We start from the raw sequence: 26377 nt of genomic DNA, 5'->3' as shown, positions 1-26377 counted from the left end.
TTTTAGTCAGTGAAGTGAACATAACTTTTAAAATAGAGTCATCTACAGTCATCATCATTCTCTGATGACATCAAGTTGCTTTTGGCAGATGCTGGGAGGATCCAATTAACACCTGGTCACAATATTTATGAAACAGAGAGAGGGGAAGAAATGTAAGAACCCTGTGGAGATGGTGATGGATTGTCTTGGGGTGATGCCCTAAACCAAAACATGGAGCAGAGCACAGCATCAGCAGTGTAGGAGGGATGCTCCAATGTTTTAATTTAAAGGAGTATCAGCCCTCAGACTTCTCAATTTTTCTGTGCTCTGGAGTTATGCTGGTGGAAGATAACTGAATTTTGGGAACTAAATTATGGGCCATTTAGTGCATTGAGTGAAGTAGAAAGCAGAGGATCAAAGGGCTGCTGTGGCATCCTTTAGTCTGATTCATTTTAAGGTTTCACCTGAACAGTGTTATCTCCTCATCACAACTGGAAATTATGCTGATTTTCTTCTAAAACTGCATAATATTATTTTAACAACAACTTTTTTTCTCTGAAGGGTATGGCTTAAAGGGAAACAAAACTATTTGAGAACTCAAATTGAAGTTGACAAATAAAAGGGAAAATAAAGGTGAAAACAGGCTGGTTCATTTTGGTGAGAAAACTAAAAACTTTTTGTTTAGGAGCAAGCCCAATATGAACCTGTTATTACATCTAAATAAATCCATGGTGCTCCATGGATCTCTCTACTTATCTTTCTGTCTGTCAGGCATCTGCATTCTTTCCTTTAAGGGCATTTTTTGGTAGACAATTACAGAAGTCCTCTCCAAGTCCTTAGGAAATTCAGGATTATAGAAAAGAGATAGGATACTGACTTAGTCCCATTGCTGCCTTGCACTGGCTTCATAAAGAGCTTGGGAAAGGGAAAAAACAAAAAAGATTTTTCTTGTTGCAATGTCATGAGCACTGTAGTGCTGGAAAAAGACAGTGAGAAGGTGTCCCTAGGAGAGCTGAGAGAGAGTTTGACTGATGCTGTTGGGAGCAGCATTTCTGTAGATTGACACTGCTTCTCAAACTCACTAATTAATATTTTTACATGAAGGAGCAAGGTCAGCCACCATAAGTAACTCATGGTGGAGGTAAAGGAGGCTGACAATTGTTTTTCCTGTTAGTGGCTGTCACTACAGCATTCTTTGATCCTTAAGTTTTGCATTAAATAAAAATACCTAGGGAGAAAGCAGGATGCTAGCTGTCCTGTATCTATGGAACAGAGTTTGCTACAGCTAAATTATATCTGAGTAAGATGGGAAGTTTTTAGAACCTAACCATTCTTTCAAATATATAATGAATATTAAAAAGTTAGTGATAGTTCCTAGGACTTGCTTTTTATTGTGTTGGAAAGCTAAAAATAGGTAATTTCAAACATAATTTAAACAAACAAGTTTTTCACCTCATTTGCTCTCTTTATATATTGATCAGTCATGCCAGATTTCCTTTCCTCAGACACTGTTCAAGATTAGAAACCTTGTTAGATCTAAAGCTGTTAGAAGACCTGATTTTCTGTCCCATGATGAAATTTGGGATAAACATGGAAAAAATTGTTATGCTAAAAATCTTGCAAAAAAATCTGTGGGAGTAAAACTGGGGAAAAAAAAAAAAAAGAAAAAACGTTTCAAGATTTGTTTTTCACAGGAAATAATTTTTAAAAAATTATTAACAAACATAAATTTTGTATTTTTATTTGCCATCATAGCAGAATCTCATCCAACCCATTTACTTTGGTGTAGACTGCTAAACGATGGTAGAAATTATGAGAATTTTTTTTTTTTTTATTAGTGTAACATTTCTCCCAGAGTGTCTCTCTGAAAGAAAATTATACTTTGAAATCCATATTTTGTGCCTTATCATGACTGTTACAGCCTGGGAGATAAGAAAATATTTTGACTTAGGCAGTTTATGGATTCCCAACAGAGAAAAGAAAATTAAGATCAGAGAAAGAAAAATCAGCTCTTTAGGTTTTTTAATTGCTTTAAAATTGATTGTCTAATTGAATGAAATGCCACAAATTGAATCAGATGACCTCTTGTGTTTTTCAGCCTGTGACACAGCTATAGGTGTAATTGAGATGTGATGAGTTCTCCACAGTGTTTGACTTAAGTGACTGTGCAAACCTTCCTACACAGATCTTGGTAGATATGATATGATCCTTTACCTTCAGAATAAAATGAATGAAATTGGAAGAGGTTTAAAATCATAACAAGCAAAATCAATGATCCATTTTAAGGAAGAAAGTGATCATATTGAGGTCAGCTGATATTACATATGTGAGGCCATCGTATATTACAGTATGTCACCAATTTGTTCTGGCAGCTACAGGGACAGGATCATACCTTTGGGATGACCATGGAGGCAATTTATTACTGGAAGTATTCCCCAGCTTTTTTCCACCTCACAGGGGAGAGAAGAAATGCTCCATAATCCTGCCATGCAGATGCAGTGCCAGCCTGCATTCAAAGTCCTAAATGTAAGGGTAGGAAAAAATTTGTCACTCTCAAGAGGGAGGTTGTTGGCCCTCCTTACATTAATTGTTCCTTCAGTTTAAAGTTATCTTTTTGGCTTTTTGAAAATGGTATGCTGATTTATATGCTTATCTGTGCTCCTCTATTTAGGTTTTCCTTAATTCCTTTAGGTTCCAATCTTCTGATAATCTCTTGAGTCCCTCTAGATATCACACATACATTTGCTCAGCTCAGTAAATTTTACCCTGTTATAAGGGCTCATATTTCCAGTCAATCTCAGGTCCATCTGTATCTCCTTCTGACCACTGCCATCTGTTTTACTTTCTGACCAACCACCTTCATCACTCTGATGAGTCCATAAATCACACAGAAACCAAACCAGGAGGCCTTATTTGAGCTTAGAAATAGGAAAACACCCAAAAGAGACCTCAAAATTTCCTGTATGGCAAAAAAATTTCTTACATGGAGGTTTGAACTCTGAGCTTCTTTGTAAACTCGTTTTGAAGCAAATATTGGAATAAAAAAAAAAAGGAAAATTTATAAAACTGTAAAGATATAACAAATACTTCAGGCTTTTCTGTGATTGGATATATATCTGAGTGTTCTCTTTGAGAGTAGGCAGGAGATTTAATTAGCTTGATATGTTTATAATTTGAAAAATTTATTATGACTCCTAATAGAATGAAACTATATTTAGTTGTGCTCTTTTCCAAGCATGGTGGAAATCCACCTTAGATTCTGAACTTGGAATAACCTACTTGTCTGTTTGAAAAAGGGTAATGTTGCTGTAGAGAATATTAAAAGCTAATCCTACAGAACTTATAGAAAGGAATATGCTTTTAAAATACTTTTCTAAATACTTGATCACTTAGGGTCAGTGGGATCATATCACTCTTTCCTTAAATGAATTTTTGACATCTCTCAACTAATGCAAATTGTCACAAAACCTGAGATGTTTCACCAATGATATTACAAAATTATATTTATCACCCCCATGAAAATATTTAGAAATAATATTTTTGGACTATTTAAATTGTGTGGTTCAGTGAGGACATAAACTGACAGGATTTGTGTTGATATCATAAGTAGAAAAATGGTAAAGTATCTTGAAAGTTGATATTATTTTCACTAATTCTTGAGAAAATGTCAAACTCTTGTTTTCTAAATTCAGTTTTTGTTTACAAGATACATAAAATTAGAAATTGGGCTACTTTTTCAACTAAATTTGGTGGTTCTTATAAATGTTTTGTCACCTTGTATTTACATGGTCTGGTCTTTTTTCCATTAAAATAGTAAAAGTTTGATTAAATTATTCACAATCAAACTCACACTCTGGCTAAAGAATACATTTTTTAGTTATATGCTGAAAGGAAAAGATGGTGGTTTTTTTGCTTACAGTATTTATGTCTTATTTACATGGCACCCTTCAGCACACCAGGCTGCTAAAAGAATTTTTTGCTCTAAAGTTTGTAAAATGTGATTGTAAGGTCTGGTCTGCATCACTTATGCAATGGCACAATATCCCTAATTTTTTTTTTTTTTTTTTTTTTTTTTGCACATTATGCTTGTATACACACAAGGAAAGATGCAGGATCCTATGAACTATGGAAGTAAGAGATCCATTCCATATGTTTCACTGATCCTGTTTTTTCCTCTGAGTAGGGAAAGTGGATGTCTCTGGAGGCAATGCTGGAGTTCCCTGTCCCACCAAAAGTACAAGTCAACATAACCCACAGTATATACCTTCATATATTTGTTTTATTTGCTTAGCATCCTTCTGGCAATCCCAGGATCTATTTGAATTTCCCCAAACATGTCCTTGACACTCAGTTAGTCAAAAGTTTCATAGGATTTTTATCCCAATTTTTGCTGTCAGGTAGGTGAGAGTCAAAAGATACCATGAAGAGCAGAGTGGACTTCTTTCAAAGGCAGGGAACTTTTCAGGTGAGGGGAAGTGAGATTTTCTTCTCTGAATAAACTACATTCATATTCCATTAAAGAATATATTGTGGACACTCAAGGAAACTAGAGCTTGACAACATAACATGCAATACTCTATTCTCAGTGCTCCAGCAATGAAATAATTATTGAGCTTTGGGCATGTCAAGGAATTGAAGAGGTTTACAGAGTGAGCTTGAAGATTTCTATGAAGAATTTCCCCCAGGTGTGACAGAGCTCAAAAAAGTTCCTATTTAAAAATGTAACAAGCAAGTGGAAGAGGCTGACATCACAGCCTGATCAGAAACGAAATTGATATTTCAGGACAGTGAGAGATGATAGAGTGAGGGAGGAGAAGCTGCCTTGGGAGAAAGAACAACTAGAAGTGTAAATAAGTACTTTGGCAGAGAGACATAAAAAACCCTAAGCAAGCCAGATCATAACAGTTCCTTTTAAATTTGTTAGGATTACTGATAATCTGTTTGGAACAGAAATTTATATATTCTGCTGCAGAATGTATTCTTTTGCACTTCCAAAAGGCAAGCTGTCCTTCCAGAATCTCTCTGCATGTGATAAACAGAAAAGCACTCTCACTGGAAGGTGTCAGCTTTCCTTAATCTTTATGATGCAAGAGAGAAAGAGCTATATTAGCTACAACAGATAGATGTCTGCATTAATAAGCAGCATCTTTGCTGAGGAGACTCCCTTGAGGATGCTGTGTCCACATCAATGAAATGCCATCAGACTGAGATGCATCATCCTGGCAGCTCTTCTGAAGTGAAGCACACAAAAATATGAGATGGTGATGCCTGCCAATATGTATTAACAAACAGCAGAATGAAAGGATATGCAATGGCAAAATCTGAGCTGATATAACACAGAGATTTGAGAGACCTAGAAATGCAATACAGCTCACTCAGTTTGAAGGCTGAAAATCTGTCCTGAAATTAGTTCTATTATTCTAGAGCTTTTGCTGGTAAAATGGTCAACAATTACTGAAGTCTATAGGGACCAGGTAATTTCATATTCCAGAAGTGATTTTCTCTTTCACAAAGCAGTTTAATATGACCTTGAAAAAATTTATATAGGATGTTTGAAACAATTTTAAACCTTATTTGCTTTCCAGGGTTTTAAAGGCATAGAAAATAGTTAAAAACCTTCCATAGTTTTAAGTGCAAGAATTATATCTGTTCTTATACAGACATACATACATTTTCAGGAAATAATCACCTATTTTCAGACTGAATTAACTTGCAGATATAACACATTTTGAGATTCCTTAGCTCTTTTTGCTTTTATAAAGAATAGCCATGAAGCAATGGAGATCAACATGACATTGTCCTGTCCTTTGGAAAGGATATATTCTGCCTGTACTTTGGTACAGAAGAGACAACATAATCCATGAGCTAGGCAACAATAATGTACTGTGATTTAAGAAATTCCCAGTAGTCTCCATATAATAGTGTAGCAAACTCTAGTTTCAAAAGATTTCCAACATGAGATGAATGTAAAGAACATGGTAAGTTCAGGAGTACCATTGTTATCTACTTTTCTATACATTTGGGTACTTAAATCTTTATAATTCTAAAATAATCTTTACCCAAAGCAGTGTTGAGACATCTTAAATTTTACCTTGTATTTTGATATTAAACCCAATGTTGATGCTTGAAAGTGAAGCATAATTCTCCCTTTGTTACACACACAATCTGGACTCAGTATCCTACTCTAAAGACAAGTGTGGTACAATGTTGGTCACAGCATGCAAGACATAAACTTTGAAAAACAAAAGAAAGAGAAGCATTGTGGAAAGAAAAGACCTCACACGTTGAGAGTTTAGTCTGAAATATCCAATAGTGGATTTATCCTCAATGATAAAATCATTTGAAGGGTCCAAAAATGAAACATAAAGTTTTGTGACACAGGGGATCTAGAAAGGTTTTCCTGCTTCAGTTTGCTTGTCAAAAACCAGGAAAGTATTCCATAATCATGTTTACTTGGTATATGGCTGACAGTTTTCTCTGATACTTGTGGTTTTATTAACCACTCAAGGGTGCTCTGACATGTCCTGATTAAATCCTGAGATTATATTAGAAGTACAATTGAATTTTGCCAAGTATAATGTTATGCTGGAAGATTGCAATGATTTTTGTAGCTGGCCTATATGCTATTTCAAAATGAATATTCAGCAGCTTCACTGAAAGCATGTGGGTTTTCAGATCTCATAGTGAAAATAACCACATATTTTGAGACCATTGGCATATTCATGAAACATCTATGACTTTTGTCAGCTTGTCAGTTTGTTTCCTGTCACATCTGGAATTTTTCATGCTGCATCTATTAGTTTCTCATGGTCTATTCAGATAACTAAACCTCAGGATAGTCACTGACCTGATCATAAAATCAAAAACGTAGAATTTAAAAGAAAGTACTTCTAATTTATGTTCCATGTATACTGAAACACTGGTGAGTTATGTAAAGGATAGAGAACTGAAGGTAGCATATAAAGCAAAAGATTTTGCCAGCTAAAATTTTAAGACAATCATTATTTGCATTACTATAAATGAGTGAATTCCAGCTATCTCATGAATTGTTAGATCATCACATAAGGGGTACATTACCTGATCATAACTGACCATTGATTTTTTAAACAAAATTTTTGGTTTTTAATGGAATAAGCAAACAACTGGGTCAGTAAAAAAGTTGTATCTGCATTTCTCCTTAGCTTTATGTGGTTTTATTTCTCTTATGTATGCAGGGGCTGATTAGATAAATTGATAGAATCATAGAATGGTTTGAATTTGAAGGAAACTTCAGAGATCAGCTAGTTCTAACCTCCCCAGCATAGGCAGCTAACCCTTCCACTAGACCAGGTTGCTCAACATCCCATCCAACCCTGCCTTGAAAAAATTTTGGGTCATTCAGAACCTCTCTGGGCATCATGTGCCAGCATCTCACCATCTTCACAGTAAAGAATTTCTTCTTTTTGTCCAATCAAAGCCTTTTCTTTCAGATTAAAACCATTGCCCTTTGTTCTGTCACTACAGGGCCCAGTACAAACTCTCTCAGCCTTTTTTGCAAGTCCCCATAATAAGTTGAAAAGCTGCAGTAAGGTCTCCCTGGAGCCTTATCTTCTTGAGGCCTGACCACCTCAAACCTCTCAGACTTTCAACAATTATTGCCAAATACAACAAAGTGTTTCTTACCTAGTTTTAAAAGGTTTTGCCATTTTAATCAAATCAACTTGGTTTCCAGGTATATTAATTTGGGTTTAACAGTAGGAATTGCTGTAAGATGATATTATTAAAGAGTCTTAGGAGAGCAGCCCTATTTCTGCACACTTATGACTCAATTTCCCAAAAGTTTTAAACAAGAGTTTCACCATTAACATGATACAACAGAAGCTCAACTAATCCCAAACCACTTTTTACTTTCTTCACTATTTGAAGGAGGAAAGAGGGTATTTCACTTGGATAGGCTTTATGTGTAAATGATGCCAAATCTCAGAGTAAAAAATGTTTTATGTCAAGACTTTTGCCTACAGGGCTATTTTCAAGTATTCTCTTTGCCCAGACAACAGTTGACTACTAAAGCAAGTCAACCACAGAGCTAGAGGGTGAATACTGGAGTGTGTGTTTTCAGCAATTTTGTTAGATTAGTCCTTAGACTCCTCAGGAATTTCTTTTTCTTCTCTGTTTTACTACAAAATGGTTTAGCTTCATATGCATTGTTTGGTTAATCAATTGATTATTTATTTAAGGCTTGTTGTAACTGATATTTTGGAATGGCTCTTGAAGGCCAGCTATGTCTCACCTGAATTGTGAGCAGAAATTAAGCAGTGATTGTATTCAGTTTCTTGAAACCCTAATGCTGCACTTGAATTTCCATGGTGTCATGTGGTTTGAATAATCTCATGGCTCTCCCTTTTTGCCTAATTCCAGCTTCTTGGATGAATAATAATGACTGGACCTTCAATTCATACAAAAACATAGGACATAAAAGTCAGATAGAAAAAGGTGTCCTGCTCAAATCAGATCTTCACACAGCACTTCAAACCAGCTAAAAATACAAAACACAATGCTGCATTGGCTTTGATACAGCATGCATGCATCTTGTGAGCATGATCATTCTCAAAGATTTCTCTACTTTTCAGTAAAGCACTGACAAACAGCAGATTAGATTTATGGGAAGCAGTGGGCTACAACAGTTTTTTGTAGGTTGTCAGTTGCATAAAGAAGGAGTTTGGAGCATTTTTTTGATCACATCAGGTCTCAGGTACCAAAGCAGAGAGCAGGAGGAAAGATGAACATTCATTTTTAACTAGCACTTAGAGATCCATTGATGACTCATTCAATAAAAGGGAAAGTTATTACTACTAATTATTATCAATTTGGGGAAATAGATTTGGTATTGTTTTCTTCATGGTTTAACTCAGCTTCCATGTTCCTTGATGTATTTTTTTTTTGTCTTATATATGTCTTTTATCTTATATTTATTTTGTCTCTAGTTTGAGTAAGTCTTGTTTCATTTCAAGAATATTTTAATTTTATTCTGATAATTTTGCTCAGCTTTGTCACATTTTCTTTTAGCATCCTGTTGATGCTTACAACAGCATAAGGGCCAAAGGTTCTTGAGGAACATTAAAGAAATGAAGTTGGAGCAAAACCCCATTAGCTTTTCAACCTAAATAAACATTCATGTCCTCATGGGATTGATGTGTTTTCAGCCTACTGAAAATTAAAATTAACTTTTTTTTTATGGCACTCAGAAGTGATAATTTGGAGTGTCTCATTCCTCTGTGTGAACTGGACTCTGGAAACTGCATTATGTGGATGGAAAATTGCTAATCAATGCTAAGGTTAAGAAAAAAAAAGTGAACATACTGGCACACTGTGGCCTGATCTGTTTGCAGGGAGAATTTGCCTTGTAGAAATTCTGATTTCTATGTAAAATATATTTTGTTTCTCTCATCTCCCACTCCTTTTCATGTTTTTAAACCATTGTATCTCTCTCTTCTATCACATTTTTTTAATATTTTGAGACTGAAAATCTCTTCCATTTTTTTTACAGCAATTAGTACAATGGATCATGCTCCTTTGATCCTGGCTTCTGTTCATTAGAGTGAAGCAGATAATGGCAAAGCAGTTGTGAATAGCAGCATAGAGGGAGTGGTGTCACTGGGTTCTCTGGACATTAATCAAGATCTAGTTGCAACAGATGATACTGGCCACACCTTCCACAGACACAAACTGAAATCTTCCTCAAGGCACCAAAATCCTCATTTGTCCTCTTGATATTCCCTTGGTACTTAGTTGCTGAGAACTACATGACTATTTTCTATTTCTTGACATCTCAGAATTCTGGAGCACTTTGCTGTCTCCCTTATATCACAGGTCCAGGTTCTGTGCTCTGGAGAAAGATGGGTACATATGATGCCATGTTCAAGTGACAGCATATTGTAGCTTTGCAAGGGCAAAACACCACTGCAGATATCCCCCTGGTTATTACCTGAACATGAGGTTAAAGGCATGATTTTAGCTGTAGACCTTATTAGTAAATTGACTTTATTAAACCTTAGAGAAGAATAAAATACCCCCTGCATTTTTGCTCTTCTTGAAGAGAATTCTGAAGAATTTGCTTTAAACAAAAGCAAATAACTCATTTAGTGAAAACATAAAAAATGTGTTTCTTTTGTCATGAAAGATAACACAGCAGGACCTTCTCTGTTTGAAACCTTCAGATGCTGAAAATCAACTGGGAAATTTCATTGAAAGGTTTCAATATCTAATCTTTCTGAAAGTAGAGAGGCATTGAAAGCAAATTCAATGTTGCCAAGCAGGGTGCTGTCATATAATTGTATATTACAGGTAAAATGGGGATAACAAAGATCTTGGCAGATACCTAAATAAATAATGTAAAGCACACAGTATTTTATAGACAAATAAGAAAAAAAAAAAAAAAAAAAAAAAAGAAATACCAGAAGAAGTAGAATTTAATTTTTGCTTTTCATACAGCACAAAAATATCCCAAAAAGACAGAGAAGTTTGCAGAACTTCAATCAGAATGCCCTGCCTTAAACTGTTTTACTGAGAGAAAATCAGCATAACATCATTAACTTTTATGCAGGAACAATACCCAAAAGCAAATCCTGTCTTTAGTGCTGCAATATGTGGTAATGAAAAGCTGACAAACATTCAAGAGTTCACTAACACAGGAGCACACACAGGGATGACCGTGATCATTTGGAGACCAGCAGACTCCATTGCAGATTTCCACCTGCCAGCCTTGCTAATGTTATTTTTTAGTAATTTTTACAGCTCACTTCAGATGTTGGTTAAAATTACCTCCATTATTCATGTACTTTCCAGAATTACAAATCATACACATGCTGTGGGGATAGGGATCTTTGCAAAGCAGTTTTTTATGCACATACCAACAAAGCCCAGTGCAAATCTTCTCAAACGTATTTATTGGAAAATTAAAGCTGTTTGCTAATAACAAATTGGAAATCTGTGGTGCAGAAATATTAGGCATAACCTTGTAAATCAGATTAACTGGTGCTCCTTCTTTCATACAATAAATTCCATAAGGAGCATCTGTTCAAGCCAGTGCCTGATGACCTGGCAGCAGATCAGAGAGCTTGCTGCTCTCTGCACTAATTTTGGAATCTGGTCCAAGCAGGAACATCATTACTTAGAGTCAAATCTGCTTTACACTGAGATTAGCATACTGTGATACCTGCTCATTGTGGTCCATTACTCCTTGTGCTGTTTGAGCACTCAGCTGTGGTGTGTTCAGTGGCTCCTCTGCTCACTCTTAAGTGCTGGAACATTTCATAACATCCACATTCCACACCACTGTGGCCCTTTTTTAAGCAAACACACCATTACAGCTGATGAGGTAATAGAAATGCAAAGAGGTCTGGAAGACCAGAGAAGTTTGCTGCAAGAACCAATCTGCTTTTAAGCTAGTATTTCATTGAATTTGACAAGAATATTACTAATGTTATGAAGACAATGTAAAAGCTATTTGAGACATATCTAAGACTGAGAATGAATAACAGTGAGGGCAAATTGCAAAAGAAGGTGATGAGTTCATCATATCCTCAAATGAGAAGGGCAAACACACTTTAGATGAAACTAACTCCTGGGAAGGATCCAAGGTGAAATTCTGTTATGCACTTCAGGTATGGAGATTCTGTCTGTCTTGTGGGAAATATTTGTTTGCAGTGTCTAACATAATCTAGAACTGGGCTTGTCATGATGGAGTTACTTGAATGGAGCAATGGTTAACTGGGGCTTAGGACCTCAATATGTGGATATAAAGGACTAGGAAGTCAACAGCCATCTAAACCACTCTGGAATAAGAGGCAATTTTTTGCCCTAGCTGCTTAAAATGAAAAGTAGCTCACTGTGATCTCCATTCCATTCCAATGATACAGCTAGTCAGGAGTGAACAGTTTTGACTGTAATCCAAATAGTGAAAGGCATACCAGCCACTCTATAACAAACATGATAAATTTTCACAGCTGGTCCTGAGCCATCTAAAAGAAAATAAAGAAAGTTCTCTATCACCTACAGTTTACAAAATATTCTTTGGAAGACTTTTTTATTTCTGTTTAATTTCCCCTGATGTAAAATCAGCCAGTGGAACCAAAAAAGCTCACAGAAATGTGGGAGGAGAGGTTTCCCAATATATGCAAAAATTTTCTAAATAACCCAGTTCTTTCACTGGAACATAATAGTAGAAAATTTCCTAAATCTAGAATTTGATTTCTCCTCTGGCTCAGTTTCCTACCCTTATGTGAAGAACTATGTAATTTCCATGATGACACCCTTACCAGAGCTGGCAATTTATTTTTAAGGGTGAGAAACATTCTTTTTCAGGTCCAAAATTGCATTGAACACCTGGTCAAAAAATACCCTTCAAATCAGGAAGATCTGATGATGAGAGGGAGGAAAGATTTTCTTGGAATTAGATGAGTAAATGAGAATGGCCAGGGTCAATGTGAGATTGAAGGGAGCTTTGAGCAATATATCAAGTGGAAGATGTCCCTGTCTGTGTCAAGGAGGTTGGACTAGATGAGGTTTGAAGGTCCCTTCCAGCTCAAACCACTCCATGATTTATTAATCTATGATTTTGCATGTTTTGGATGGGTTTCTTTGGGTATCTGAAAATAAGGCAACTAAGCAAACTAAATTATGCACTCTTCAACTCTAGTCACCTCATCTTTCAAAAAAAAAAAAGAAAGATGTGTGAGATAGGTAGGTGTATCATCTCCTGCAGTTGCTGGTTCCACTCCATTTGCAATGAATTGAACAAAGGCAGTGCCTAGGAGGATGACCCAAGATCCCAGCTGACAGGGTTAAGATCACAATTAGCAAGTGTTATAGTGGGAAATTTATCTAGCCTTCCTTTATAAATAATCAGATGCCTGACATTTTACAAGTACTTTTTTTTTTTAATATAACATGACTTTATTTCCATTCTCATTCTCTGCTTTTCTTGTATAAATAGAATTATGTATTTTAGAAAAGGTGCTCTCTAACCCTCACTCTGTGTCATGCCTATTGTGATGAGGTCAAGGGGCCTGCAAACAATATTTAGTACTATTTTTGCTTATAATCATAATAATTTATAATATACCATTTATAGGTATACATGCCAGTTAATCTATCTGTCTACTCAATACTTTGCTTTGTCAACAAAGTAACACATTAAAAAAATCCCCCTCATCCCCTTCCTGTCTTATTTCTTTCTGACTGGTACATATGGTACCAGTGTCTGTACCACCTTTGCAGGAGAAATTTGTCATGGTCAGACATGTCTTAAAATCAACTGCTCCTGTGGTGTGGGTTGATTTTTGTGATCTGCATTAATATCTGAAAGCAATGCAATGTGCCAAGTGTATGCATGATGAAAAGGAATTTTATTTTTCCAGTCAGCCTTGAGTTTTGCACTTAATAGGGATCTCAGGTGAAATTTAACCCGAGGCTGAAATAATGAAGAATGTTGCCATCATTTGTACGTATTACTTAAAAAAATAGGCAAATCCAGAGTATAAGTTGGTTTTGTCTTTTGTCCCTTCTCCAAATATTTACCCTGATATTTTTTCATAAAAGACATTTCATAATGAAGTGCTTTACTGTTGATGATTATTGCCACTAAATGGACTATCAGGTCTTTAAAGAGGTCAATGAAGTTTGCTAGAGCCTTGTAAGTTGGTGTTTTTGAACAGGTAAAAATAAAAATGAAGTTCTGAGGAAGTTTTAAATATGGACAGAAAAAAACCCCCAACATTTGACTTCTCAGTCTATTTCCTGCTTCCTCCTTCTGTGTGCTCCTTAATAATACTTTTAATTAAACTAAGTCCAGGCAGGTTTAGTTTTACAATTAATTCATAAAATCATACAGGGGAGGTCTCCTGCCACAACCTTTTGGACCTAGTTGTGCCTTGTAGTTATACCTCTGAAAGGAATGTAATATTAAGATAAGGGATATTTCTACCCCTTTCAAAAGTATATGTCTGTTCTGGAATAAGATAAAAAATAGCCTCAGAGATTGTTGGGAATATAGCTTCTAATATCTTGATATTTAAAAAATTACAGCTCTGAAGGAAAATATTATTTTTTAATTTCTAGAAAACAGAAATTCTCTAAAGAAAAAGACTACAGACAATTCAAATCATTAAAATATTTTGCTTTAGCATTACAGGAAGAAATGTTTTATTTTATAGAATAATTTTGAATATTTTGGATAATTTTCCCATAATTTTTGGTTTAACTGTGACAAAGAACCTTTTTATTTTGCCCAATTTCTAGTCAAGTCAACAATATCTTCAGAAAACTTTACAATGTTTCTGTGTCTGGCATCCTCAGTGCTGTCCAGTTATAAGCCATTTGCAAATTTCATTAGCATTGTTTATTCCTTTTCAGACCATTAAGGAAAAAGCTAATAAGATGGATGACAGTGTTTAGCACATCACATGAGGCCATCTCATTCAAACTTGACCATGCTGAAGTCAAAAAGAGCTTCAGGTTCTCTGATCACTTAGGCCAAAAGGCTTTTACTCTGTGTCCTCCTGGGGGACCTCAGCACCTTGGAATAATTGCATATATTTTTAATGCCCTCTTAGGTAAAACCTATCTGGAGTGCATAACCTTCCAAAAAACTGAAACTGAAAGGAGGTAACACTACCAACCATATTTCACTTCTGCAAAAAATAAACAATTTTTTGTAAGAAATGAGTACATTCCTTCTGGTGTCATAAAAAAGGATAATGTCTTTTTAAATATAAATTATATCAAGCCAACCTAGCATCCAGTTCAGAACATTTGTGTGGAATGAGTGGTTTTATCTTGAAACCATATACTAAGAGACTATGAATCTAACTTCCCTGTGTTAGGAGCAAAACAGAACTTAAACCATTGCTCAAACTGTATCTCTCACTTTCAGGAGACATAAGCTCAATGGCCTTCTCACAGATCTGCCTTGATTCCATTTTTAAATATATGTCCAGTGATTTGAATTATGATAAACAGAGTATGGTTATTAAATCTGTAAAGAGTGCCATGTTGGATGACATTGCTCCTGAACAGAATATTCTAACCCTTAAATATGAAGGATGGCTGACTGAGAAGCAATTCTGCAGGAAACAAGAGCTAGATAATTAAAATGGATCACAAGTTATCCTTGAGTCAATAGCGTCATTCCATTTTTAAATAAGGTAAATATCCTACTGAAAAATTCAAAAAGAGGTGATGAGTTTTTGAGGCATGAAATAGCCTTTCAATTCTACTCTGCCCAGGCAAGGTACAAGATGGGAAAGTACCATATCTTGAAACAGCCTACACACTATCCTGGACAATACAAACTAATTGGCAATCCCCCACAAGAAAACCAGAATACTGGACTTGTTTAATCCTTAAAAAATTAGGTGGACACACAGTGGTTGTTTTAAAAACCATTGATGGCTTCTGAAAATATTAATTTGAGGAGCTATTCTCATATTTGACAGAAAATATTTAATAGATTCAAATTCAAAGATAATTTATAAAAACAGTTTAAGAGCCAGAGGAAAAAAAACTTATGAAAAGACTAGTTTGTATTTGGACAGATTGTTTAAGGTAGTCATGAAAGCTCCCCTAATGCTGAGAGCTCATAAAACAAAAATGATTATGCAAGTTTTAGTAACCAGTTGTGCTTTTGCTACAGGGCAGCTTAGTCTGAAATTCAGCAAATCACAGAATCACAGGATGGGTAAGGTTGGAAGGGACCACAGTGGGGTCATCTGCTCCAACCTCTCTGCTCAAGCAGGGTCATCCCAGAGCTCATGGCACAGGATTGTTTCCAGATGGTTCTTGAGTATCTCCAGTGAGGGAGACTCCACACCCTCTGTGGACAATCTGTTCCAGTGCACAGTCACCCACATAGTGAAGAAAATCACATTCTTCACTTCAACCTTGTTCTATTTCCTCCTTCTTCAATTTCTGCATCCCAAAGCTTAGGATCATAGTGTCTCAGTGATATCATGTGAAGGTATATTTAAAAAACCTTCACCCCAACAAACTCAAATACATTTTTCTAATATTCTTGTAAGAATCCTTTGTTTCCCACCAGGAGGCAAAAATTATCCAATATGTTCCTGAAATGAGAACATCTGCAAGAAAGTAGCTGGTCCCACAGTACTGGTCTTCTCAGAATTATAAATATACCCTGAGCAACTTCATATTGCCCCTTCAAACCTTTTTGACAAGCATTCCCAGAAAATACAGTCAATAGACTTGCCTTCCAGTTACCATACTAAATATTCATGGATTCTTGATAAATCTCTCTGTTCTCCAAGTTCATACTGAGAAAGTCACAAAACTCTCTCTTGTCCCACATGAAGGTTCTGAATATGAATGTGCATAATAATTTAGAGTGAAAATAAGGTGTACTCTTTGGAACAGTTTTGCCATCATCTTCAGCTACTGTTGGGAAATTTTAGGCATTGTTTTTTGAATCAATGTTAGGCAAACAGTGATTTTTACTACCGTAAACATGATGTGATCATTATTACAACAAAGCAAAAGTGAGTTTTTGTGAGGCAAAACTGTCATGTTTCATTCAGTCTGACTAATATAGATGGTGCTCTTTTACTGCTGTTATCTGAATTTTCCATAATATGTTTATTCTTGCACCACGACCATCAGGGAAATATTTTTACCTTCATTTCACATATGAGGACAGAGGGCATAGTGAAAAGCACTTAGCAGGAAACTCAAGATTAATTGATTGCCTTCAGAATCTAATAATCTCTGAATTATTCCTCCTTTTGCTGGCTGACTTCTGGTATTGCTCACCTACTGCATCAGCAAAATAGGACATTGTGTGTATTTCAGAAAAGACCAGATGCAAAACACAGCAGAGTTAAGAATTAATATTACATGAAGTTATGTTCCAGTTTGTGAATTGACAGAAGTGTAATGTTGTTCATTTGTAGAACTGACTAGCTCTTTTGAGAAATATAATAATTGATAGCCTAAATTAGAGCTGAGACTAAGTACAAATGCCAGTGAATAAAACCCAGGCAGCTGAACTCCTTGGGAATTCACTACACCCACAATGAAGGATACAGAATCATAGACCAAAGAGCTCCCACTGCAAAGCCCTCTCCTTTCTGTCTTAGCTTTTGTCTCTTGGAAGAAACAGCCTGCAGTCCAATACTGTCAGTCTCAGGTGTTCTCATTTCTATCTGAAAACCAAACAAAAAATGAAAAGCATAACCCTGAAGGAAAATGTAAGAAAAGTTGAGCATCCCTGGAGTCCACTAGGAAAAGCTCTTTTATTAATGGAATGTCTTAGAGTCAGGTAGATAGAAGGAGTATTTCCCAAGCAGAAAGTACAGAAAAATCTTGATCTCTCCAGCCTGAAAACAAGGAGAGCAGTCAGAGGTGGCAGCGTGTTTCTGCAAGAGCTGTCAGACTTTAAATCCTCTGGTAGACATTAGCATCATGTAGGACTTCAAACATGGCTCAGTGGGCAAGAGCCACAAAGCTGCAGACATTCAGGAGGGATCAAAGGAAGCCTACTGAAAAGGCTGTCTCCACACTGCTCCCTTTGCTCACACAACAGCAATGCTTAAATGAGTTTGTCTTTTAAAGTTATGAGGTGATAATTTAAAAATAAATAAAAGTGGGGTGCGTTAAACTGTGAAACTAGGTCATCGTTATCTTGAGAAATTAATTTATTATTTCAAAGTAGTTCAGAGAAGATGAGAGAGAAGAGACTTTGATATCAAACTGATACTTATGAGCTGTCTTAGATGAGGAGATTATGAAAAGATTTGTTTAAATTAATTAAGTACAGATATGTTTGGAGTATATTATATGTTACTTTCCTAAAACAACTTAAAAGTTGGTTAGTTAAACAAATATCTTATGAATAGAGCTAGTCTAAATGCCTTTGGATGAGAACTTCTAGTCAGACAATACCTAGTAGCTGAAATTTAACCTCATACAGAACAGTTAAGTGTTTTCCTAATTAAGCATGTTAAATATTTCTTTAAATATTCAAATATTTCAGCTAATTACTTTAGAAATAAAAATAGTTTCCTGATTCAAACTACATGTTTGATTTTATTTTACACTACAGAAAGTAACATGAGTCAATATATTTTATTTTATCAAATAAAATGGTCAATATCTAAATTAAATACTATAATTTCCACATGATATTTCAGTGGATTGAGTTTTGAGAATATGGGGGGGAGGGGCTTTGTTTAGCTAACATTTTTATGATTGTGAAAACATTTAATGTCCTCAAACGAAGAAAACGAAAAAAGGAACTATTCTCATTTAAGTTGTCATTAATGGGTTGCTGTCAAAATGAACTTTTATTTTAATTTTTATTTTTTTCCACATATATATTTAATTTAGAATCTGAAATGCCAATTAAAAATCTTTTAAATGAAGTATTTGGATCAGATGAAAAGAAGTTGGGTTTTCTTTCTTTTTTAAACACCCATAGAGAGCTCCAGAATTTCAGGCATATGTGTTTTGATTTAATTTGGTTTGTACCCTTTAGAATAAAATAACACTCTATTGTCATGTTCTATTTGCAGACATAACTACACAGAAGGCTGTGATTTTGATCATGTTATATCAGTGGCATGTGGTGGCTCCAGCTGTTCAAAAGACTTGGTTTATGCCCCTATTCTTGGTAGTGAGGTACTTTAAAAGACACATAGAGTAAAATGTGGAAAACATTTAGCAGGTAGTAGGTGCTATTGATGTTTTTCCATTATTAATTTGAATTGTAACAGTCAAAGACAACATTTCCCTTTGGAAAACACCCCCATATCCTCAACTTTTGGGAAGATCATCCTGCCAATCAACCAACATGTTGCCTTTCATAAATACACTGTATTACTCCCACATGCATTTTCAGAACTATACCGAGGTTATACCTTCTTTTTTTATATTTCTATCAAAGTTCATCCTTTTGGTGCAAATGGAACTAGTGGAAAATGAAGCTCTGTATTCCCTTTATTTCTTGCAAAACATATACTGCAAATTTTAATCTGACTTGGCTTCTTTTCCATGGCTCAGATACGACATAGAATATTATTCCGATGTGCTCTTCCTTGTCTAGAAAAATGAGAGCATTTCTGCTTAAATAAATATGCTTTGTGACAGGTATGGTTATTACCAGCCTAATGAATGACATAATGCATTTCTTCTGTTTCACTCAAGGCTCATCTTCTTTTGCTTTGTGAATTTTCATTGTGACCTGCCAGAAACAATCCTACATCTTAAATCTCTCCTAAAGTTTGCTGCTCATCTATGGTCACTGAAAATGTCTTAAACAAAATTACTTTCTGATAACAATTTGCATGTACAGCTATTGATAAAAAAAGCTCTTTTATGCATAAAGGCATACATGACATCCCAAAAATTCCTGGGCAGAAGAAAATGTAGTTTGTTCTTCCATTTGGCAGTAGACACTTCCCACATCCTATTGATAACCTTTAATGTGATACAATAGATGTCAGTACATTTTGCTAATTACTTTAAGAATTAAAACATTGGGGTTTTTTCTGTGTAATGTCCGTAAGATCTTAATAGTTTATGGTTAGGTAGTTTAATTGGCTCAATTGCTGGGCAGGAGGGAAGCAAGAGCCACCTGCAGTTTGCCTGACCCTTTTCTATCAGATTGAAGTATTATTATGTGCTGCTCTATATTAAGCTTCATCTGGAAAAAAAGCACAATCTGTTCTTTTTAAGCTTCTTAATAGTTTCTAGTACTGATTCATGGGAAGTGGAACCAACAGATTGTTATAGTTAGACTGTAGGTGGGAATGCATATGCTTGAGTTTTGTACAAAATTCCAACTCTGCAGCAGGGATAAGTCTTTTGCATGATGATGTAATTGGTTTTAAAAAAAAAAAAAAAAAACAAAAAACATGAAGAGACATATGGGAGTATCTTTTGACTGGGCTTAGGGCCAGACTTTCAGGTAGGCAATGAGCAGGACCCAGGCTGGTATTTTAACAGAACCCAGTTGCCACTTGTTGCCAGGAAGACACATTTGCAAAAACCATCTACTGCTAATAGCTCTGATTACAGGACCACAGAAATAGTTTCAAGAGAACAGGAACATCAGCTAAAAACTGTGATGCAGGACCAGTTGCAGTAAAAAGTTGTCAGTTTCTAAATACTGAAATGGAGATGGAGTTTGGTGGGGCAAGAGGAGCTGAATTTAAATTGACTGTATTTGAGCTCCAGCTTGTGTTGTTTGTGGAGCCTTTTCTGATGAACTGGAATTAGGCAAGCAAGAGTAAATCAATCCCTCCCTTCTGTTGAACATTTCCTTCAGAATTTTCTTTATATTTATATTTCTTTATATTTATAAGTGGAAACAAAATAGCTACATGTATAAATTCCCAGGATGTAGGCTACTTTCATCACCTGGGACTCAATGAAGAATGTTTGTTTCCAGCTTAGGAGTTTTGAATTAATTTGCACTAGGAAGTGAAACTACAAACTGTGTAAGACATTACCATTGTCAATCCATTTGTGTGAATCCTGAAGTCCCTATATCCTTCTATCTGAACAGTGGGGAACTGCCCCATTGGTGGAAACTTGTTCTTGCTGTGGCAGTTTTGGTAGCACTGCTACAGGTATACAGAAGAATCATGTCCCTGAGGAGGCCAGTTCCATACAAAATGCATGGACATGCTCTTCCACTGTGAACCTTCCATCTCATCCTCAAGGAAATGACAGAATTTACCTTGCCTGCTTTTCCACTCTCCTTCCTTCAATGATACATGCATATGTTTATGCACGTGTTTGATTCAGAAATCGTGCCCAGAGGAAATTTTTCTAATAAATTGTGCAAAAAAATTGGACAGAAAAGTGATTTTTTTTACCATGAAGGAGTGTTAATTATCCCCACAGTATAGCTCATACAAGATATACATACCTCATCAAACCACTTTCACAAAAGGAGAATTCACTATGAATCATTAATAGAGTTTAATCAGCAAGGCAAGAGCACTTCTGGTGTATTTGTATGAGTGTCTTGAAGCAAAGCTGCTTTCTGTTTCCATCAAATCTTTCTTGAGCTCATGTCATAGAGCTGCAGTTTTCCCAGCTGGAGACCTCAGTGACTCTCAGATTTGGACTGCCGGGATGTATTTTCTTCCAAATGTTAAGAACATAACATTTTCCTAAGTAACTCTGGTAGTTCAGCATGTTTCCTATGATTTTGGATGACACATAACTTTATGTATGATTTCATCAAATCTGCCTGTCTTGATGCTTGATGAAATCATGGTGCTTGTGCTGGAGCAGACTTTATTTGATTGGAAAAGAATTATTGCATTTTGTGTTCTCTAAAAGACCCACTATTTTTCAGTATTGTAATTAAACCTATTCTCAACTTTATACCAAGCCTCAGGATAACAGTTTGAATGCTTATAACACTTTCAAACAAATACTGCAATATTTGGAACACAGAAGACATGCAGTTCTCTAAGTCAACTAGACCTGACTGGGAATTTTCCACTAAGAGTTTTTTGACAGAGGATGAGATCTTCAGAATTTCAATTCATTTGGGTGTCATAATTTAACCAACCCCAGCCAGCAGCAAAGCACCAGGCAGCCACTCACTCACTCACTCCCCTACCAGCAGGATCAAGGAGAGAATCAGAAAGGTAAAAGCTGAAGAACACATGGTTTAAGATAAAGGCAGTTTAATAGGTACAGCAAGAGCTGTGCACATAAACAAAGCAAACAAGGAATAAAATCACTGCTTTCCATGAGGTGTTCAGCTGTCTCCAGGAGTGCAGGGGCCCATCACATGTAATGGTGATTTGGGAAGACAAACACCATGACTCCAAACACCTCCCTTTCTCCTTCTCCCCTGAGCTTTATGTACTGAGCATGCTGTCATATGGTCTGGAACATCCCTTTGATCAGCTGGGGTCACCTGTCCCAGGTGTGTTTCCTCCCAGCCTCCCATGCACTCCCAGCTCCCTCTCCAGCATGAAGGCACAAAAAGCAGAAAAGGCCTTGTCCCTGTGTGCACCCTGCTCAGCAACAAAAAAATTCTATATTTTCAATCCTGTGTTCATCCCAAATCTAAAACATAGCACTGAACTAACCAGTGTGAAGAAAATTAACTCTACCACAGCCAAAACCAGCTCAGTGATACACAGTTTTGCCTCAAACTTTCATCTTCTACGATGAAGTTTGACAATGTTTCCTTGTTCTTTTAATTTTCTTTAGAAAAAGTGAAATAGAACTTTCAATATTGATCCAGAATGACCTAAATGAGAATAATTTTAGAAAAAGTAGTTTATTTCCTGTCAGATGAACTAATTTTATTTTTGAAGGCCTCTGGGTCTGCTGGGAGTTAAACATGACTGGCCCCCATTTTTCCTTCAGGTTGACTTTGGCAGCTATAATACATTTTTCATGAGACACCATGGTTTTGACCTCTAGCTGAACTGTTGCAGCATCTCGTGTGAATCACTTGATGCTCGTGTACCACAGGAAACACAGTTTGCCCTAAGGGCAGGACACAGGGGTAGGCTCTGGACTCCTGATTTACTACACTCAGAAAGCACTGCAACAACTGAGTTTAAATGGCATTTTGTCCAGGCACAATCTGCATGGTAATGTGGTTTCCATTAGGCCTAATCACAGCAAGGAAGAAAATGAAAGTCCCTTTAGGTAGAGAGACCTGCATTCAAGTTGCTATTCTGGTTGGGTGCAATTTGGAAATTTAGTGGTCTCAAGGCCTCAGTGATTCATTCCTGATGTGAAGGGAAGATAATGTTACTTGCTGTCTTCTTGTTCTTTGCTTCTTTTGACTATTTGGATGGTAAAATCCTAAAACTGGGCACAGTTTTTACATTCATATTCAGTGCTGAGTGTAACAAAATCCCTGAGCTGTAACACCAGAGTGACAGGGATGACTCCCCAGGTGGGCAAGGTTAATGCTTGATGGCTCCAACGTCCAAACTAAAAAAAACCAGATGACAGTCCAAATCCAAGTCTGATCCTCACTGCTTCACATACATTTTCACTGTCAGTGCTCCTATGTACTTGTAATTCTGCCGGTGAGAGAGAGAATTTTTCTTACAGATTCTTCTATTTGCAAGCTAACAAATATTTGAAGGATCAGCAGTTTCTTGCAACATCATCACTTTACACTCACAGTTTTATTAATTAATTGACTGTATTTCTGTGGAATATTACCAAGGGTTTAAGACAATACTTTAAAGAAAATTTCCTGCCTCAGAGGCCTTCTTATTTAAATGAGACACAAAACAGATTTCAACAGCCAGATGGAGAAGCACAGGGAACCAGACACACGATCCTGGTCAGGATGACTGTCAGTGGTGTCAGTACATCCTCTGTTTAAACACTGTGACTTCTATGTGGGCCTGGAAGTGAAGGAAGTTTCTTTGGTGAGACAGAATAAAAGAAAAAAAGGTCTGTTAATATCTATTAGCAGTTTTTCACCACAGAGGAAGAAGATATTGAAAGAAAATACGATTTTTTTCCCACTGGTAGAAATTTAATTCAGAACAAGCAAACAGGAAAAGAAAACAGAAAAAATATTAAAGCACATTAAGTTCATCTGTGCTTTAATGATCCCTGTAATAGTAATCCTCGATTTTATTATTCATTCTCCAGTAAAATTTTTCTTTCAACAAAATAAATACATACATTGTTGTACACATTGTGGACCACTAGTTACAGGTAGTGAGGTACACAACAGCCTTTGGTTTAAGCAGAGATGTGGTCTCTTGAAGACTAGAGAATTTCCTAGGAAAATTGTGTTGACCTTGCCTTGAAAAATTGATTCATTAAAAGGTTACAGTGGTATTGTTTAGATTGGTATGGTGATCTCTCTGCAGATATGTAACACATTTAAAATATCTGATGTTTCCAAAGAAAAAAAAAGCTGCTGAAGATTTTAATATGTGCATTTGTGTTTCTGTTTGTATTTAGGAAACTATGGTGAAAGTGGAATGGAAGCTTTCAAAGACATGGCAGCCAAGGAAGGGATCTGCATTGCCCACTCCTACAAGATCTACAGCAACGCTGGCGAGCAGAGCTTTGACAAGCTGCTGCGGAAGCTCCGGAGCCACCTGCCCAAGGCAAGAGTGGTTGCCTGCTTCTGTGAAGGCATGACTGTGAGAGGCCTCCTGATGGCTATGAGGCGCCTGGGACTGGCTGGAGAGTTTCTGCTGCTGGGCAGGTGAGTGCTGCTGTGACTGATAGCCAGCACATTTAGTCAGCAGGGCAAAAATGCGAAAATGGTCCAGTTTTCTGGACATGGAGCACAGACTCATGGCCTCTCCTATACCTGGGCATAGCTAAAAGATAGGAAGAAATGTCAGCTGTGTTATAGCAGTACAAACTCTGCAGAGACATGCATCATTCTCATGACTTGCCAGGCAAACACAAGTCTGCTTGGCCACTCTTAGCAGCAATGTGTAAGGGAAAGCTGGCACACAAGTGTTTGATCTCTGCCACTCGTTTTGTTCACTGCAGTTTAAAATGCATTGTGGGCTGTGTCTCATTTCAGTAACTCTGTGTTAAGAATTGCTGATGTGGACTCTGGGTGTACCTGAAACAGAACTCCCCAAAACAAAGTTTGTTAACTATCACCTTTTCTTCCTGAGCCAATGTGCTGAGGTACATACTGTCCCCAGGGCACTATATAGATAATACTTTATCTTAGCTCAATGATATCAGTGTTTCCTTTCCTGAGGAAGTAAGGAAAAATCACTTAGTGTGTGTTCAACCAAAAGGAAAAGATCCTGGGCTCGTAAGCAGAGAAGGAAGTTTTTGATGTGAACTTAAATGGATTTTTACATTTTGCCCTTTCTCAACAAGTGCGTCCTAAAAAAAGACAGGAAAAATGATATATTGAAAACAAAATGGAGTACACTGAGAGTCAGCTAATGTAATTCACTGCCTTTTCAGTCATTATTAGAAGGATGAGCTGTTGTTGTCCCAAGCATGAACCCAAGGAACACAAGAAAACTGGAGTCAGTGAAACCAGAAGTCATGTAAGACCTCCAGAGACACTTCCAAAGACTGTCTTGGCAGGTGGGAGGCTGAGTCTGTCCAACTGGTGGGACACCAGCCTCTGTTCCCAATCTGCCCCACTACACACAGCTGCCCTTCCCCCTTGGACAAAGGGGAAAGCAAATAGGCAAAAACTGAGGCTCTTGTCTCTGCCCTTACTCTTTGACTATCTGCAGCAGTATCCAAATTTATAAGCATATAAACATTGTTTTTAAAAAATATGTTGGCCCTTAACTATTCCAGACTCCAAACTGTACATAATTTTGCATGGGATTTATGTACAACAGTGCTTAATTTAGCCCTCTGAAATGCTTTTATGAATAAGGACTTCAGGAACTGCTGATGGTGAAAAAGAGTAGAGCAATTCTGATTATCTCTTTAAAAAATGCAAGGTCTAAGGAGAATAGGCTTTGAGGTTTTGCTTCAAGTTTTTGTTTGGGTTTTTTGTTTTGTTTTGTTTTTTTGTGAAAAATACCTGTTTCTATCTGTGGTGGTAATGGTCGTGAGTAATTATAAGCAAGTTGTTATTCAGTATATGACTTCCATTGAGTAAATTGAAAGTGATATCTTTTCTTAGAAGCCTAAACTCTAAAGTCTTTCCAATTGGAGCAAAAATCCTTAGTTCTCCCTGACTATTTGGGGTGTATCCATGCCTGTGGCAGTACTACACAATTTAGTTGTGCAAAATGCAGCACAGACTGGAAGTGTTCACAAAGAAAGAAAAAGGAAAGTGTAGGGATTTTTTTTTCTATCCTTTTTAATTATCAGAGATTCTGAGATAATGGCTGAGAACTGGTGCATTAGACAAAGATAACTGGAGAGATATAGTCTCTTTACATTTGGCTCTGCACTTCACAGATCCCAAGGATCTTGGAGCTTTCTGTATTTTTCAGTAGATTTGTTTCCAATTTGTTATCAAAATCAGCTGTACGCCAGGGAAAAATAAAACAAATGAACAAACAAACAAAACCTAACTAGTTTTGCCAGCTGAGGACTTTTGTTAGGCTTTGAGTCACCCTTAGTCTGTAGAGCAGTGTTTTGTTTCTGCCATGCAGCAAGAACCATGTGTAGAGTATGGGAAGTTATGGAGTGACAGTGTTCCACAAAAATATTCATTCTTATAAAAATGTTCTCCTTCCCCTATGGGCCAATCTCTAGGCTTTGAGGCAGAGGCAGAAGAAAAAAAAAAAAAAAAAAAAAAAAAAAAAAAAAGAACAGGGAACTTGCAAGAAGACTTCTTGACATACTTGAGGTGTAAGACAATGATATCATTGTCCAGGCATAACATGTGTTCCTGTAGGGATTTAAAGGTCTGTTTTCCAGGACCTTGATGTACCATGTGCTCTCTTGG

At 36.5% G+C, this 26377-nt stretch overlaps 1 protein-coding gene across 3 annotated transcripts in view; it reads left to right on the top strand.

The window, feature by feature from the left end:
* GRM5 (glutamate metabotropic receptor 5) overlaps window positions 1-26377 on the top strand; it is a 246626-nt gene that overhangs the window by 89165 nt on the left and 131084 nt on the right. For all 3 annotated transcript variants that reach the window (XM_056500724.1, XM_056500715.1, XM_056500706.1), the window contains exon 3: window positions 23941-24190. In XM_056500724.1, the coding sequence (XP_056356699.1) occupies window positions 23941-24190 (250 nt within the window). The remainder of the gene's footprint in view (window positions 1-23940; window positions 24191-26377) is intronic.

Source organism: Oenanthe melanoleuca, chromosome 1 (assembly GCF_029582105.1).
Source record: "Oenanthe melanoleuca isolate GR-GAL-2019-014 chromosome 1, OMel1.0, whole genome shotgun sequence".
Classification (NCBI taxonomy): domain Eukaryota; kingdom Metazoa; phylum Chordata; class Aves; order Passeriformes; family Muscicapidae; genus Oenanthe; species Oenanthe melanoleuca.
The sequence above is the reverse complement of the archived record's forward strand: the minus strand, read 5'-3'. Positions and strand labels throughout refer to the sequence as shown.